Here is a 15,871-nt window from a genome sequence, read left to right as displayed (position 1 = left end):
TCCACAGAATTATCCTGTGACCACCATATGCTCAGTGTGACATGAATGTGCACATACACATAACACACACACACACAGAAGTAACAATTTAAAAAATTAAAAAAGAAATGCCTTTTTCTCCCTTCCAAAGGCTTCAGAACAGTGAACACTGATGGTGTCAGCAAGGGATTTGTTGTGTACTCTACCCGCCCTAGGTGCATAGGACAGGATGCCCCTGTGAGGAGCTGATGGGGCATGCTGCCTCACCTTGTAGATTTTCCCCTCCTCTGTGCCCACCAGGAACATGTAGTCGATCTCTTTGTGGAAGTCAAAGGCGGTGCCACAACCTTGGAAGAATAGGGGACAGACTTAGCCGGGTTCACAGAGAGAACCTCCCACCCAGCTCAGTGTAGGACAGATAGAACTGGGCCGCCGCAAGGGCTGGGCTCAGGCCAGGAAGGCAGAAACTGGACCGCGGGCTGGCTTGTCCTAGGCCCTTAGGACTCTACAGACAAGAATGGGGGCCTGGGTAAACAAGGCAGGAATTGAGTTAAACAGGGTCAGGGTCATGGTAAACAGGGATGGGGGTCTGCAAACAGGGACATGGTCTGTGCAAACAGGGATGGAGTCTGCATAAACAGGGTAGAAATTGAGTAAACAGGGCCGGGATCTGGGTAAACAGGGCTTAGATCTGCTTAAGCAGGGATGGCTCTGCAGTGCAGCACCTGATCTGCATAAACGGGGGCGGGGTCTGCACGCGGGAAAGGACCTGCCTGAATAGGGGTGTGTGCCCGTGGCCGGTGCTCAAGGGCTCCGCCCATGAGATTGGGCTTTTTGGTCTCCGCCCGTCTAGGCTCCAGTACAAATGAGGAGAGAGCGTTGGGAAAGTAAATGGCCACTGTCACCAATCCTGAGGTGCTGGGGGTCAATAGTCTTGTCCTGCTGGAGGGGTGAGGGCTGGGGCTCCTACCTACAGTGTGCAGCTGCAGCCCCTCGGGGATTTCTGTAGTGCTGCCCTCCGCCTTCAGCTTGATGACGTCTATATGAACCAGCTCGCTCTATATCAGAGAGGGATGGGGAGAGGTGAGGGGTGGATTGGTTCAGGAGCTCTGCCATTAGTTCCTCCCACCTCACCCCTCCATGACCCTTTCTGGGAAACAGGCACCTTTACGAGGGTCCATGACACAATCCTGCCATCAGATGACACAGAGAAGAAGTTAAGGTTGTTGTCCATGTCGTCCTTTTGCCATTTGACCTGAAGCATCACAAGCCACAAGTTTTGGAATTCTGTTAGAGTGTTGAGTTCTGGGAGCCCATTTTCCAGAACTGTATGATGAGACCACTCAATCTCATTTCACCCAGCTCTTCTTCCAACCCGGAGCCACAGTATCAGCCAGAGCGTTGCCCTAAGATGCACTTTGGGCAGTAGTGGTTTTTAGCAGTCTGGTTGTGGGGAGTCCTGGTTCTTGGTTTAGTCTCCCCACACATCCATGGCCTGGAAAGATCAGAGCCCCACAACCAGTGCTTCACTTATAAAATGGAAGTCATGACAACATGTGAGAAGTAAAATATCTTTTGTATGTAAAATCTTCAGAACACTGGATATAGGAAATGTTCAAAAAATACTAACTAATGGGGCCAAACCTTCAGTTTCATGGCATCTGTGTGAACTGACTCCCAGCATTCAGAAGACTGAGACAGGAGGATCATGAGTTCTAGACCAGCCTGGGATAAAGAGCAAGATCCTGTCTCAAAAACAAAGTCTCTAGCTAGCTAGTATCCTCATTACTGCCATCATCCTAGGAAGGAGGACTGCAAACCAGGGCCTGTTCCCTGCTCCATGACTGAGGGAAGGAGTCAGTCCCCTCTTCTAGGCTTGACCTTTTTCTTGAAAGAGTCCTCTTTGTTCCCACCTTCAATCCGACACCAGCTCCTGCTCCCAGAATCTTGCTCCCAAATCCCAGATTTGAGCTGCATTTCTCCATCTGCAAATCCGGGTTAATTACCCTGCCCCACCCGTCTTCTCAGGGCTGGAAGCAAACATATGGGAAAGTGTTTTGGAGACAGAGCTGTTGTCTTATGAAGATGACACGCTTGAGGCTCAAGTTTCTCTTGCCAGATGTGGAGGCTTGGCCAAGCCAAGTCCCAGAAAGCCGGGGTGGGGCTGGGTGCCCAGAGCTTTCCAGCCTCTGACTCCCTCCAGACCCCCCATGCTGGGACCCCTGTCCAGTCCCCTCCCTCTGTCACAAGCTGAGGTCCAGAGAGGGAGGCCAAGAACCTAGGCCTGTTGCCTGTAACTGCTGTTGCCTGCAACCGCAGCTGTCACCATGGCTGTTGGGGGGGGGGGGGTGTTGTCTTTCTCCATCCAGCCCCTAGGCCTGGTGAATCAGATTGGAGCTGCTGCAGGAGGCAAGGCTGAGACCTGCCTGGGCCTGTCTGGGTAGCGGGTTCTTTTGTGCTTTCACTGGGAGGCTGTTAGGCACAATATGGATGGATCTTGAGACCACTTTCCCTTCTGTGCAAACATGGTCCCTTTAAAGGGGGGAGGGGACAAAAGTGTCAAAGGCCAGGCTGTAAGAGGCGCAGGGGAGCTGCAAAGGGAAGTGTTTAATGAGCAGACGCTAGCACTCATGGAAATTGTATTTCACACCCCACTTAGCAGCCTCATACCCAGTGTGCGTGTGTGTGCCTGCGCACGCGCATGTGCACGTGTATGAGCGTGTGTGTGTGCTGTGTGCATGTGCATGTGTGCACATGTGTGTATGAATGTGCATGTGTGTGCCTTGTGCACGTGTGCACGTGTGTGTGCATGTGAGTGTGTGCATGTGTGTGAGCATGTGAGTGTGTGCCTGTGTGCACGTGCATGTAAGTGTGTGTGCATGTGTATACATGTGCATGTGTGTGCCATGTGCACATGTGTGCGCGTGTGAGTGTGTGCATTGTATGCCTGTGTGCACATGCGTGTGAGTGCGTGTTAGTGTGTGTGAGTGTGTGCATTGTGTGCCTGTGTGCACATGCCTGTGAATGCGTGTGTGTGTGTGTGTGTGTGTGTGCAGATCACACACATTCTCCTAGAGTGGAAGTGAGAGGGAAGGAATAAAGCTGAGAGGAAAGGGTTACCAACAGGGTCCAGAGAGTCAGTGACCCCAGGGTCCAGCGTGGGAACACTGCACTGAATTCTTTTTCCCCTTACCTGATCACGACTGAGCACGGGACCAGCCTCTGCTCATACTTTCTTCCTGTTCCCTTTCTAGAACTGTACAGTACGGAGTGTTGCTAGTTAAGGCTTCTCAGTAGGGTTTGATCAGGACTCAGACACCCAGGGGCTGCCTGGGGAAGGAGCATGTGCTATATAGGACAGACATGAGCTCTGCAGCCTCCTGTGGCTTCCCAAGGCCAACAGATCCGAATGCCCTAGACTGTTGACTGAAGTCCAGACACACGGCACAGCCCCTATAAGGACCTGGTTCTTAGCTCTTGGGTAGCTCATTCAACAGCCTGGCTCTTAATAGCACGCTTCCTGGAACTTTACCTCTGCCTTCTCTATTAACCTCTGGCCACACACGTTCCTCTCTGTCGTTTCCCACATCTACTGATGCAATACAATTCTTCCCTTTCCCCATAGTTAAACAACTCCCCTGCCCCAACAGCTTCCCATCCTATGTCCGCATCTCCGTCTCCACGAACTCTGAGCTCTCCCAGCCTTCAGAACTCATGCTGTAGCCAGAGAGCCTTTCCAAAGCACTGTAGTGACTGTTACATCCACCCGGTCCCCTGAAGATCGGACTGTGATTGTCAAACTGTGCTCTTAGGATGTCTTAGGACCCCCTGGGAAGTACCGCGGGAGGCAGCAGAAATGACAACAGGGGACCCTTAAGTAAGCAAGGCCCTGATTTTATCAGAGCAGGTCTTCTCTCATCTTTTTTTGATACACTGTACTTTTGTATTAACCTTACATTTGAAACTACTGATCTGTGATGCCCAAGCTAAGCACACTCCCAGCTGGGTGCCAGCCCTTTCCGCAGACCGCCCTCTCTTCCTGCGCATGCTCTGGTCCTGCGCATGCTCTGAATGGCGCACTGTTTCCCAGAGGACCACTGTACTCTGAGCCCTTTATTATTGCACAGTGGTTCCTTTTGCCACAGTGATGTCCTTTCGATCCAGATCAGGAGTCCAGGAGTCAGGTGCGGTGGTGGACACCTTTGATCCCAGCATTCCAGAGGCAGAGGCAGGAGGATCTCTATGAGTTCAAGGACAAGTTGGTCTACACAGTGAGTTCCAAGACAGCCAGAACCACACAGAGAAACCTTGTCTCAAAAAATAAAATAAAAATCCAGATCAGAGGTTAGGTCCCCTAGAAAGATCTGCCTGGCCTCCTGCCTTTGGTCCCCACTGAGGACAAGGGTCCCTCTGTTCCCTCTATGCATGCTTACCGAGCACTGAGGAGTCTGCCCCGCCCTGGTCAGACTGCGGTTATCTCTCACCAAGAACTCCGGAGACCCTTAAGCATCCTCAGCAACCAAGGAGCAAACAGGGAGGAGTTAATGAATGGATGAATGAGGGAGGCCATGAGAGAAAAGGAAAGAGACAGGAAGTGGAGAGATGAGTGACAGATGGGTCCACGTTACCCCGTGACTGTAGCCTGACCCCGGATTTTGCAAAGGTAGCTGCCCTGTTTTCCTGCCAGGACAGGACCATCCTGTCTAGATAAACTGGGTATTCTGGGACTACTCCCACCCTGCTATTTGATTTAGAGAGCATGGCAGGGTAGGAACAGACTGCTTGGTCTGGATCAGCTCGACAATCCTGGGTTTGAGGAGGGGAAGGGGGGCCAAGTCAACTATGGCCGCTTCGTGCTTGGCCTAGGCTGTCTAGGCTGGGGGAGCAGAGTAGGGCTCTAAAGCCTTTGGTGACATCCATGTGCGTGGAGATAGTGAATTGGGATGTGGACTTTTGGGTGTATAGGACCTCTGGGCCCCACTTTGTAGAGAGTGAAATGGGTAATGTAGCCCAGGGGTGGCCTCTCTGACACCATTTGCCCCAGGCTCTGGGGAGAAGTTGGAGCTGAGAGGGTGCCATATCCCCTGGGCCTGGGAAGCCTACTCTCCTCTCAGACCTGTCCGCATACCCAATGCCTGGGGCAAGGAACTCAGGGTCAGAAGAGGTGAGCACAAGACACCTGCCTAAAGATAGTCATACTGGAGAACAGAGGAAGACAGAGCCCTAAGTATTGCCTGAAGAGCCCGGAGACTTGGGGCAACTTGAGGCAGAAATCTAACCTCAGATTCTCAGACCCGCCCATGAAAGTGGTGCACAGTTTAAAGAGGGGGGCACCTTTGGGACACAGTGGGGATGACCTGCTCTCTGAGACAGAGGCCCTGCCTACCTTGCTAAGCCTGGCTAGAGAAGAGGGGTGCTACGAAGAGGCTCAAGACCAGACTGCCGCCGGGCGGTGGTGGCGCACGCCTTTAATCCCAGCACTCGGGAGGCAGAGGCAGGCGGATCTCTGTGAGTTCGAGACCAGCCTGGTCTACAAGAGCTAGTTCCAGGACAGGCTCCAAAGCCACAGAGAAACCCTGTCTCGAAAAACCAAAAAAAAAAAAAAAAAGACCAGACTGCCTATCAGACTCCCCAGCCTCACTGAGAGCGCATGCAATAGCATTTCTATCTGGGGACATCCCCAAGTCTTGCTCGGGTGGCAGATGAGGGACCCTGTGGGTCCAGGAACCTTAGAGATAAGGATCTGAGCCAGAGGTCCTGGAGGCACTCAGCTGTGGCTGCTGCCGTATTGATGGACCAGTGCGTCCTGGCAGACAGCTACGGTTTTCATACTGGAACTTAGGGGCAGCAGACCCCAGCTCTTTGGGGTTTTTTTTGTTTGTTTGCTTGTTTTGTTTCTGTTGTTGTTTTCCTGAGACCGCGTTTCTCTGTGTAGCCCTGGCTGTCCTAGAACTTGTTCTGTAGACCAGGTTGGTCTCAAACCCAGGTGCTGGGATTAAAGGCACCTCCCATAGACCCCAGTTCTAAAAGAAAACTTCGGACTCCTGAGTCTCATCTTTGCCCTTCTCTGTCCCCTCTCACATGCAGCTCCTGGGCCAGATGCCTGTCTTCCCCAGTCACTTGCTTGTGGTTGTCTCCTCCCCAAGGTCCCTTGTTCATGGCTCCTAAGCCCACATGCTCTTCCCACTGGGTCCCAGGCTGACCTGCCATACGGGGTCCGTGTGCTTGCCCGACTTGGAGGTGCTGCGGAAGCAGGGCTGCGAATGAGGTTTCTTGAGGTTGTAAATGGCCACGTTGCCATCGTAGTAGCCCACGACCACCAGATAGGGGTGGTCTACGTGCATGTCCAGACACATGATGCCACTCTCACTGCTGAAGATGTACTCCGGGAAGCTAGGGTTCTTCATGCTGTAGAGCAGCAGCATGCCCCGGCTCTGTTTCATGAAGTCATCTGCCGAGGGAAGAGGGGACACTGCAGATGAAGGTCTGTCCGTTCTGCCAGGGGAGCCCCCATGCGGGCTCCCCACCAGATGAGTAGGCCCGACCTGGCTCTGCCTATGAGAGAGCATGGGACACCTCTCTGGCCTTCATTCTATGACTATATGACATAGAAGTGTGAACTTGGCCCTGGTAAAGGTGACCGGGCCAATCACCAACAGTCACTCTCTAGGCTCTCTAGGGTACAGAACAGGGGTGCATGCTCAGACCGTTGCTGTTTGAAGATTTGGGGAGGGGAAGTACCCTCAGCAGGGGTTTGGGTACCCAGGTAAGGGGCAGGCTGCTGTACAATACATACCAAGATACACGTGTTCCTCACAAATCTCCAGTCGAGGATAGGAACTAAGCTTGAACTACTGTGCTATTGTCTAACCAGGCCTGGTGATGTAGGCCTGTGATCCCATCACTTAGGGGCTGAGGCAGGAGGATTGCAGGTTCAAGTCCAGCCTGGGAAACTTAGTTTAGACCCTGCCTCAAAAATTAAAGAAGAAGAAAGAAGAAAGGACAAAGGAGGAGAAAGATGAGGGGGGATATAGGAGAAAAAGAGGATGGGGGAGGAAGAGCAAGGAGAGGGAGGAAGAAGGGGAGAGGAGAAAGGAAAAAGGAGCAGGAGGAGGAGCACACAAAGCCCAGGCTTCAGTCTGCAGCTCAGCTTGCAGGACAGAGCAACAAAGGCCTGCTGCTGTTTGTGGTCAGCCCATGGCAATCACCTGGAAGCATCTCCTCATAATCTTACCCTACAGCTCCCAAGAGCAGCTGTGCCCGGGCTCTAAGAGACCTCCAATATCTGGAAGTCTCCAGCCAAACAGGTCAAGGTCCAAAGGCCCACTCGGCTCAGATGCAGATCTTGGTAATCAGCGATGGAGCACTCAGCGGAGGTCCTCTTTCCTACCCGCCCCACATAACCTCCTGCACGTGTGGTGACTCTCCTGATAGGCAACTATGGAGCAGCACACGGACCCAGCCCTCATGCCCAGACCTCCCAGCCTTCCCAAGCTGAGGGAGCAAGAGCCCGGAAGGTAGAAGACAGTCCAGAATGACTCTCCATTTTGCACCTCCTACCCCAGGCAGCCTTTGACCTTTGCACTCTCCCTGTTCCCGGGCTTTCTCCTCTAGCCTGACGACTGCATAGCCTGGCCACGAACTACTAAGTAGCCAGTCCTGAGGTGCGCAGTGGTGTGGGGGAGATAGGAAATTGCTATCTTGCGGCCAACTTGACGAGTTTGGGTTAGTCATGTCTTTCTGTCTTATTGCTAAGGCATCCCACATAGTCCCTGGGCTCACGACATGACCTCGGCTATTATCGTCTATATTCCAGGTATTGCCACCCCAGAGATTCTGCAAAGACCAGGCCTATGGAAAAGCCCACCTTCCTTTGCTGTGATGAATCCTCACAAGTTCTGAGGCTCTGCTCAGGAGCCCCCTCTGGACCCCTTGCAGGCCATGCTTGTAAGGAGGAGCCACATTGACAGTGGATGGTTCTAGAGTTCAGCCTGAGCCATGGAGGAGGTGGTGCATGAATGAAAATGTTTCTGTCTTAGGGGAAGCAAGCTTGGGTCCTCATGTTCTCCTTATAACAGACCCACATCTTTAGAACAACTAACGACGCCATGATGGAAGAGCCATTCAGGCCATAAAACTTAGCACATAGACAGCACCACCTGCCAAAATGAAAACAAAGACCTAATCCATCAAAGTCCAGAGTTCTGGGAAAGGCTCTAAATGCACTAACTTGCTTTTGGCTTCTGTAGCTTCACTTCTGACTAACTGTTCCTGTTAACTGAAGAGTGTCAACCCAGGACATGGTTTTTGTGTTTAAAAGCTCCCCCCTTTGTGCTTAAAAGGCTCGGTGCTACACTGGGCCCTGAGCACCCAGTGGAGTCAAGCTAAGGAAGAGTTTCTATTGGCTTAACCCCATGTCCCAGCAGTCTTCTCTGGTAGATACCCCATAACACCCTGAAGCCACAGTCACAGTAGGGGGTTGCCTTGAAGTTGGTGGGGAGAAGCTGGCAGTGCCTCCCTTTGTGAGCTCCTAGGTGGTCCCCAAGGGTTATTCTCCAAGGGAAGAGACATAGATCTGGCCAAGGCCATTGCTATTCTTGAAGGGCTAGGACTGGTCACTCTTGCCCCTTATGTCCATCAGGCAGACCCTGAGCGCCTGGCCTTCCTCTCCCTACCTCCCACTCGGTCACTCCTGGTTCACCCTGCAAGGTCCGAGACAGCTCATCGCTGGGCCCTCCAGCTGGCCACCAGCTAGAGGTGAGCCACTGGGGCTTCTGATTCCAATCTGTCCTCCATGTTAGCCAAGACTGGCAAAGGGTGTGACACGGACAGTAAGAAGGAGAATGGGAGACTGGACAAATGGTTGGTGAGGCCAAGCACAGCACACAGCCTGGCCCTTTGACAGGCCGTGGTGATGAGCTGCTTCCTCTGGACAAACTCCAGGTGCCCCGGCTCCTGTAGACATGCACAGTGCTCATGACCTGTGAAGCCAGGAAAATGGGGTAGGAAGCCCTGGGCTGCTCAGTAACCCTGAATGGAAGGCAATTCTGCCCTGTTTCCTGAACCACTGGGGCAACATGCAGGAATCGTGGCCTCCCAACTTTATACATGGAAAATTGAGTGTCAGAGGGGAAAAATGGTCTACTTGCATGCATAACACAAGTCACATGGTATCCTTTTAATAGCTGGGCTTACCTTTAAATCTGGTCTCTGAAGTGTTTTTTAATTATTTATTTAATTATTTGTGTGTGTGTGTGTGTGTGTGTGTGTGTGTGGCACTCACATGTATGGCAAGTGTGTGGAAGGCAGAGGACAACCTGTGACTTCTCTCCTTCTACTCTGGGTTCCAGGGATCAAGCTTAGTTTGTTAGGCTAGGTGGCAAACACCTTTACCTGCTGGGCCATCCCTCCAGGCCTGGTAATTTGGTCTTTACATGGAAGAGGACAGAGGAAGGGGCAGAGACAGCCACAACAGTGGTGCTTCTTGGCAAAGCCAAAACAAATCTCCAGGTTCTAGATTAGACAACGTGTAAGGCACAGGGCAGACAAGCATGGTGAAGGGAATGGCTGCCTAGAGGGAAGCAGATTTCATGAATAAGGTGCACAAGGAGCAAGCAATCACACAGTGTGTTGGGCACACAGGCATGCTGGGATTTAGTTGTGCTTTCTCCTCCTGGCTTTAGACATCTCTGTTACTTGCAAGTAAAGAAGTCCTCCTTGCAGGGTGGTGGTGGCGGCACATGTTTTTAATACTAGCACTTGGAAGGCAGAGGCAGGAAGATCTCTCTAAGTTCGAGGCCAGCCTGGTCTACAGCAAGAGCTACACAGAGAAACCCTCTCTCCAACCCCTCCTCCCAAAAAAAGGAGTCCTCCTTGATACAGAGCACAATTCCTAGTCCCGGTTAGAGTATGTGTTTTGTGAACTTTAGCTCAAGGCTCCTTTTGTAAAAATACATCAAGAAAGCTGAGAAAAACCTCATCTGACTGGGATTTCCTCTTGACTCTTGTACTGTGAACTTCTCATTCCTGACCCCAATGGCTCTCTGAGATCTCATGATTCCTCTTTTCATGTATACCCAGTGTGACATCACAGCTCCAACCCCCAGCAGCCCCATGATATCATCTTATCTAGAAACCATTAAGTCAACATTATTACTCAAATCACCAATGGTCCTCATATAGCATCATCATTACTAATGATGACTGTTAGTGCCATCATTGCCAAATCATTTGCCATCATTGGCAAAAACTCTAGTTCGGGGCCAATGAAGAAATTCTAGAGTCCTCTGGACTACAGGGTGTCAGGAATTATGTGTGGTTGGATATAACAAGAAGTGGATCAGAGGGAGGGAAAAGGTCTAGGAGTGAGAGAGTCTACTAGTTTTGATATTCTCTGGGAATCCTTCCAGAACATTCAGCTACTGGAGCTCTGGCTTCTGAGAAAGTGCTGTTTCCACCATCGGTATAAAGAATGGAAAAAGGTTAAAGTCAATAATGGAACACATCTCCGCACACATCTGGCTCTTTCTGGTGACTGGGACTGTCCCCTGCTAACCCCACTCTACTGGATTGTCACCGTGACTCTCCTGTCGATGATCCACAAGGTTTGGGGGTAGAGACTCAACCCTATTGAAAGAGCCTTATGTGGCAGTTCTTCTAAAACTTAGGAACGGGAGAGAGGAAGGGAGAGAAAGAAGACAGACAGACAGACAGACAGACAGACAGACAGACAGTTACTGTTACTGGGGACCAAATCTAGTCAAGTTCTATACCACTGAGCCTAGCTCTCTTATTTTTTTCTTTTGAAACAGGGATCTCACTAAGTTGCCCTGGCTGGCCTTGAACTTGCCATCCTGCTTCAGCCTCCTGGGTAGCTGGGATTACATGTCTAGGTCACTGGGCCTCGTGTATATGTCTTAATTTTACCATAGACCAAAGCTCTGACTGTCATCAGCTTCTGCACCTGGAGCCCTGGCAGAACAATCTCCAATGAGCAGGACAGATCAACATCTCAAACCGCAGTCTATCGGGGGCCTTGGACCCACAGGCGCCACCCCATCTGCTGCAGTGCTGGGTCACGATGGGTGGGCACTGTAGAACATCCTGGTTGCAGAATTATCATGACTCAAGGAGAGCAAGGCAGGTGGAGGGCATGTTGGGGCACAAGGCTAACACCAGGTCAGCGGTCAGTAGGAAGTAGATGCCAACTGCAGAGACAAGGATACCATGCCAGTCTTGGCTGGCAGGCCCCTTCTCGTACTGTGGCATCCTAAACGAGGCCAGCCTAGGACTGGTTCCAAGGCAGCAGCTGTTTGATGACTCCCTTATTAAGTCATGCAAGAGGCACTTGGAGGGGGCGTGGAGTAGGCAGAATAATGCCCCCCCCCCAAATGTCCACATCCTAATCCCTAGAGCCTATAAATATGTCACTTTGTATGGCAAAAGGGACTTCGCAGATGTGATTAAGTTAAAGACTTTGAGATGGGGAGATTATCTTGGATTACCCGGGTGGATTTGATGTAATCGTAAGAGTTCTTATAAGGGAAAGAAGGAGGCAAGCGAGTCAGAGAATCCGACATGACGGCAGAAGCCGATGTCAGGGTGATGCAGTTGCGGCTGGAAGAGGGCCACAAGCCATGGAATGCAGGCAACTACCAGAAGCTGGAAACAGAAGAAGGAACAGGTCTCCCTGGGGGGCCTCCAGAGGGAACACAACCCTGCTGACACCTGATTTTAACTCAGTGGAATCCACCTTGAGGTCCTGGCCTCCAGGACTCAGAAGAAATGTGTTACTTAAGCCATTGTGTTTGTAATCACTTGCTGCTGCAGCAACAGGAACCAGACCTCAGAAGTGTTCGGGGAAGGGTGGCCCAAACTCTAATTTTAGAAGTCAGAGCAACGGCACTTCTTCCTGAGTGACACAGACATCAGACGGGTGGCTGCAGTGGTCCTCGGCCCTTCTGATATCAGCAGTGAAATGCTCTCCATCACTACCCCCACCCCACTCCTGCCACCTTGGACTCTGGGAACAGAAATGCCCCCTTGTGTTGGGGTTTCCACAATTTCCATAGGCAGAGGACCGGCCCAAGGCTGCCATGGAAAAGCGTCTTGAATCCAGGAGAGCTCCAAACCTCAGCATGGCCAGAGGCACTGGACTCAGGAGGGGCTCAGGCTCTCAGGCAATGGGGCTTTTCCTAGGCATCCTTGTCAGATTGGGAGTTGTATTTAAACAGTGTGGGAAATAAGAGCGAGGCCTTGGAGACAGAATACATCAATTGGGACGTTTAATTTGATTTAGGGAAAATGAGGCAAACATTTGAGAACCTAAATAACTAACCAGTAATTAAACTAACAACGAAATGCCCTTGCACTGCAACCCGGCAAGCATAGTGGCCTTTATGGACTGTATTTACAAAGAGACCTGACAACATAATTAGTCCTGTAAATTTTACGCAGCCTGCAGCTAAGGAGTGATGGATTCTGTGTGCGGAGGATGAACAGGGAGAAATGAGGTGGATGAATTTCCATTTTCAGTAAATGAAATTAACACTGCTTAATTAGTGAAGCTGACAAACAAATGACCGGGAAAGATTTAAATCCTTACGAGTAAATCTCTGGCCTGGGCAAGTTCAAGGGACAGAACAGGAGTGAGTTTAGTGTTCGGAACCGAGGGCTGCTGTTGGCCTCCTCTGAGGCACTGCCCCAGAGAAAGGCTGGGCAGGAGGACAGCTGGCTCCTTTGCTGGGAAGCTTCCTGCCCCATCTCCTGTGGGATGGCCTCAGGACCACAGAAAGAATCTGCTAGGCCACCCCTGCCTGGCAGACCTTGAGGAATCTGTTTCCCTGCTATGTACTGGCTAATGAGCTGGAACGGACCCCTTCGGTAGCACAGGCTGGCACAGTCACATCCCAGCTGTTCCAAGACCATCTTTTCCTGAATTGACTTTTTTTATCTTCCAGTATCCCCCCACCCCCATTTACCTGCTGACAGCCTCTTTTTTTTTTTAAAGATTTTATTTATTTATTATGTATACAATACTCTGCCTGCATGTATGCCTGCAGAAGAGGACATCAGATCTCATTATAGATGGTTGTGAGCCACCATGTGGTTGCTGGGAATTGAACTCAGGACCTCTGGAAGGGCAGCCAGTGCTCTTAACCTCTGGGCCATCTCTCCAATCCAGACAGCCTCTTTCTCCCTTGAGCTTGTAACATGGAGCCTGAACTATGGAGCATCCCTGACTCTGCGCTTTGAGTAGCCTAACATGCTGGTACCAGAAGCCATAGTGGGAAGGCAGATGTGGATTTACTGTTTATACTTCTCTGTCTCTCTGTCTCTCAACTCATTTTGTAAACCAGGCTGGCCTCCAATTCACAGAGATCCACCTGCCTCTGCCTCCCAAGTGCTGGGATGAAATGGGATTAAAGGCTTGTGCCACTAGGCCTGGCTTCCTTTTTCCTTCTTGCTCCATATCTAACCCCAGGAAATTGTGTCCTAACGATGTGACAGGCCCCAGTCCTTCCTAGAATGTATGCCTATCCTTCTTGTACTGGCTAGTTTTTATGTCAACTTGACACAAGCTAGAGTCAGCTGAGAGGAGGGAGCCTCAATTAAGCAAATGTATTCATAAGATCAGGCTGTAGACAAGCCTGTAAGGCATTTCCTTAATTAGTGATTGGTGAGGGTGCTTTCCCTGGGTTGGTGGTCCTGGACTCTATAAAAGAGCAAGCTGAGCAAGCCGTGAGGAGCAAACCTGTAAGCAGAACCCCTCCATGGCCCCTGCATCAGCTCCTGCCTCCAGGTCCTGCCCTGCTTGAGTTCCTGCCCCGACTCCCTTTGATGATGAACTGTGTGTGATGTGGAAGCGTAAGCCAAATAAACCCCCTCCTCCCCAAGTCACTTTGGCCATGTGTTTTCTAGCAGCAATAGCAACCCTAACTAAGACACTACATAATTTTTCTGTAGCTGGGTTATACAATAAACATCTAAATTTTAGGAGGAATGGGAGCTTCAAAGGCCTGAGCTGCGCTTATCAGGCTCAATCTCAGAAATAAACCGCAATTCTCATTCAGTGTCTCTTCAGGCAGTCTTTCTCCCATGGGGGGTTGGTATTTGGGAACTTTCAAAGGCTGTGATGGAGGCTGATCGGACTAGCTGCTCCTCATGATGACCCTGTCTGCAACTGGGGTGCTGCACAACCGGGGTGCTGCCTCAACTTCCGCTTTTCCTTCCATGGAGCACACATCTGAGAACACAAGATGCTCCAGGTGATCTCAGGAGCCAGTGCAGAATTTCTGGGGCCCCACCTTGGCTGGCCCTGCTCAGGCCTGAGGCTGGTGCTGTATTAGATGGTCATCTGAAAACTGGCCAGGGGCAGCAGCAAACAGCATTGCCTCTGCCCTGGCTTCTAAAGAGGTCCCTGTCTCCCTTGCTCTGCTCAGGCCCTCTGAGGGGCTTTGCCGGAGAGAGAACAGGAAAGTACTCTTGGCCTGTTTGTCTAAATGCGCCTGGAGCTTGGGCGGCTCTCCTCCTGCATGCAGGAGCATCGGGAGATGGCTCCAGAGGGAGGCCTGGATGGTTGTCCGTCTTGCCACGTCACTAAGGAGACAGAGGCACTGAGAAGTGCTCCCGCAGAGGGAGGTCCTCAGCTGTGGGTACCACTGGGTCTGTGCCTCCAAAAAGGCTAAGGAAAGACAAAGAAGCATTTCCTGGGTAAGGGCTTGCCCAAAGGAGATAGGCAAACCTGTCAGCTTGAGGTCGTTCCCTAGTGAAAGGTATTACTTTTTCTGACTAAGGCTACCTCCCGTGGATGGCTCCACATGACCTTGCTTCTAAGCCAGGATGGAAGATGGGCTGGAATTTATGGGGTTTCTCCTCCACCTTCTAGGGAGGCTCCCACACTCTCACCTCAGTCTCAAGCAGGGAGCCTGGGGGTCCACACCCACTCCAGGGAGGGCCTACCCAACCCCCAGGCTCTGTTCCAGGCCCAGTAGCTGCGGCAGGGAAGAATGTGCTTGTTCCCTGCCAGAGGGGGAGGGTGCTTCCCATTTGGCAGGAGCCACCCTCAGGAGTAAGGACACAAAGCAGGCATTTAGGGCACCCTCAAAGGCAGCCCAGACCACAGGGCTGGGAGCAGCTCCAATGTCTCCTCCCTGAGAGGAATGACAAATACCGACTCCTCCCCCTCCCCCTGGATCCCTACCCTGGTCAAAGAACGGATGGGCAATCTAAGGGGCAGTGACCAGGAGCTTGTATGCCTGCCAGCCAGCAGCAGCTTGGAGAACGGAAGGGCTTTTCTGTTAGCAGAAGCGAATCCTCCCAGCCAGAGAACAAGCTGCTAGCATCAGGGAGCTGTGCCTGGCTTGCTGTGTAGGGCCCTTGCCGTTAGGAGCAGGGACGATCCCGTTCAGTGGCAGGGGCTCCTGCTTGGCCCAAGTACCATGGACACAGGTGCCACCATGCTGTCCCCACCTTGGGTACCACCCAGCAGGACCAGTAGCACAGGTAACTGTGGTCTCCAGTGTCTCAGGAACAGAAGAATGAACTTCAAGTACTTGCTCTTCCTCACCCCTACCCTGCCTCAGGCCTGGTCAGGAAGGGCCTCCATCCCCCTCTCTGGAGTGGCTAGGGTCTTGCCATTTCTCCTTGGCACACCTGCACCAGGTCTCCCAGCCTCTCGTCTCAGGCCTGCAATTCCTTCCTGTACTGAACATGTTTCTGCCCTTTCTAAAATTCCTTCAGCAGTTTCCTTCTTGAATGGCTTACCAGGTCCTTTGAGGGCTGGCTCCACCATCTCTCTCCTGCCGGCACGCTTCGTCTACGCTGGCCCCTCTGCTACAAAGCCTTCTCCTTCATTCTCTGAGGTTCAGTTGGCATATTCAGCTGTATTCTC

The 15,871-nt window shown here is 51.7% G+C and overlaps 1 protein-coding gene across 1 annotated transcript in view; it reads right to left on the bottom strand.

Moving 5' to 3' along the window:
• The window catches only part of Dnai1 (dynein axonemal intermediate chain 1), a 44,234-nt gene that overhangs the window by 6,895 nt on the left and 21,468 nt on the right, over nt 1-15,871 (bottom strand). The window contains exons 14-17 of the mRNA XM_042055953.1: nt 6,183-6,430; nt 1,145-1,234; nt 950-1,037; nt 247-326 (exon numbers count right to left, since the gene is read on the bottom strand). Of these exons, the coding sequence (XP_041911887.1) occupies nt 247-326; nt 950-1,037; nt 1,145-1,234; nt 6,183-6,430 (506 nt within the window). The remainder of the gene's footprint in view (nt 1-246; nt 327-949; nt 1,038-1,144; nt 1,235-6,182; nt 6,431-15,871) is intronic.

This window comes from Arvicola amphibius, chromosome 11 (assembly GCF_903992535.2).
Source record: "Arvicola amphibius chromosome 11, mArvAmp1.2, whole genome shotgun sequence".
Lineage (NCBI taxonomy): Eukaryota > Metazoa > Chordata > Mammalia > Rodentia > Cricetidae > Arvicola > Arvicola amphibius.
Note: the sequence above shows the minus strand (reverse complement) of the source record. Positions and strands in the feature narration are given on the sequence as shown.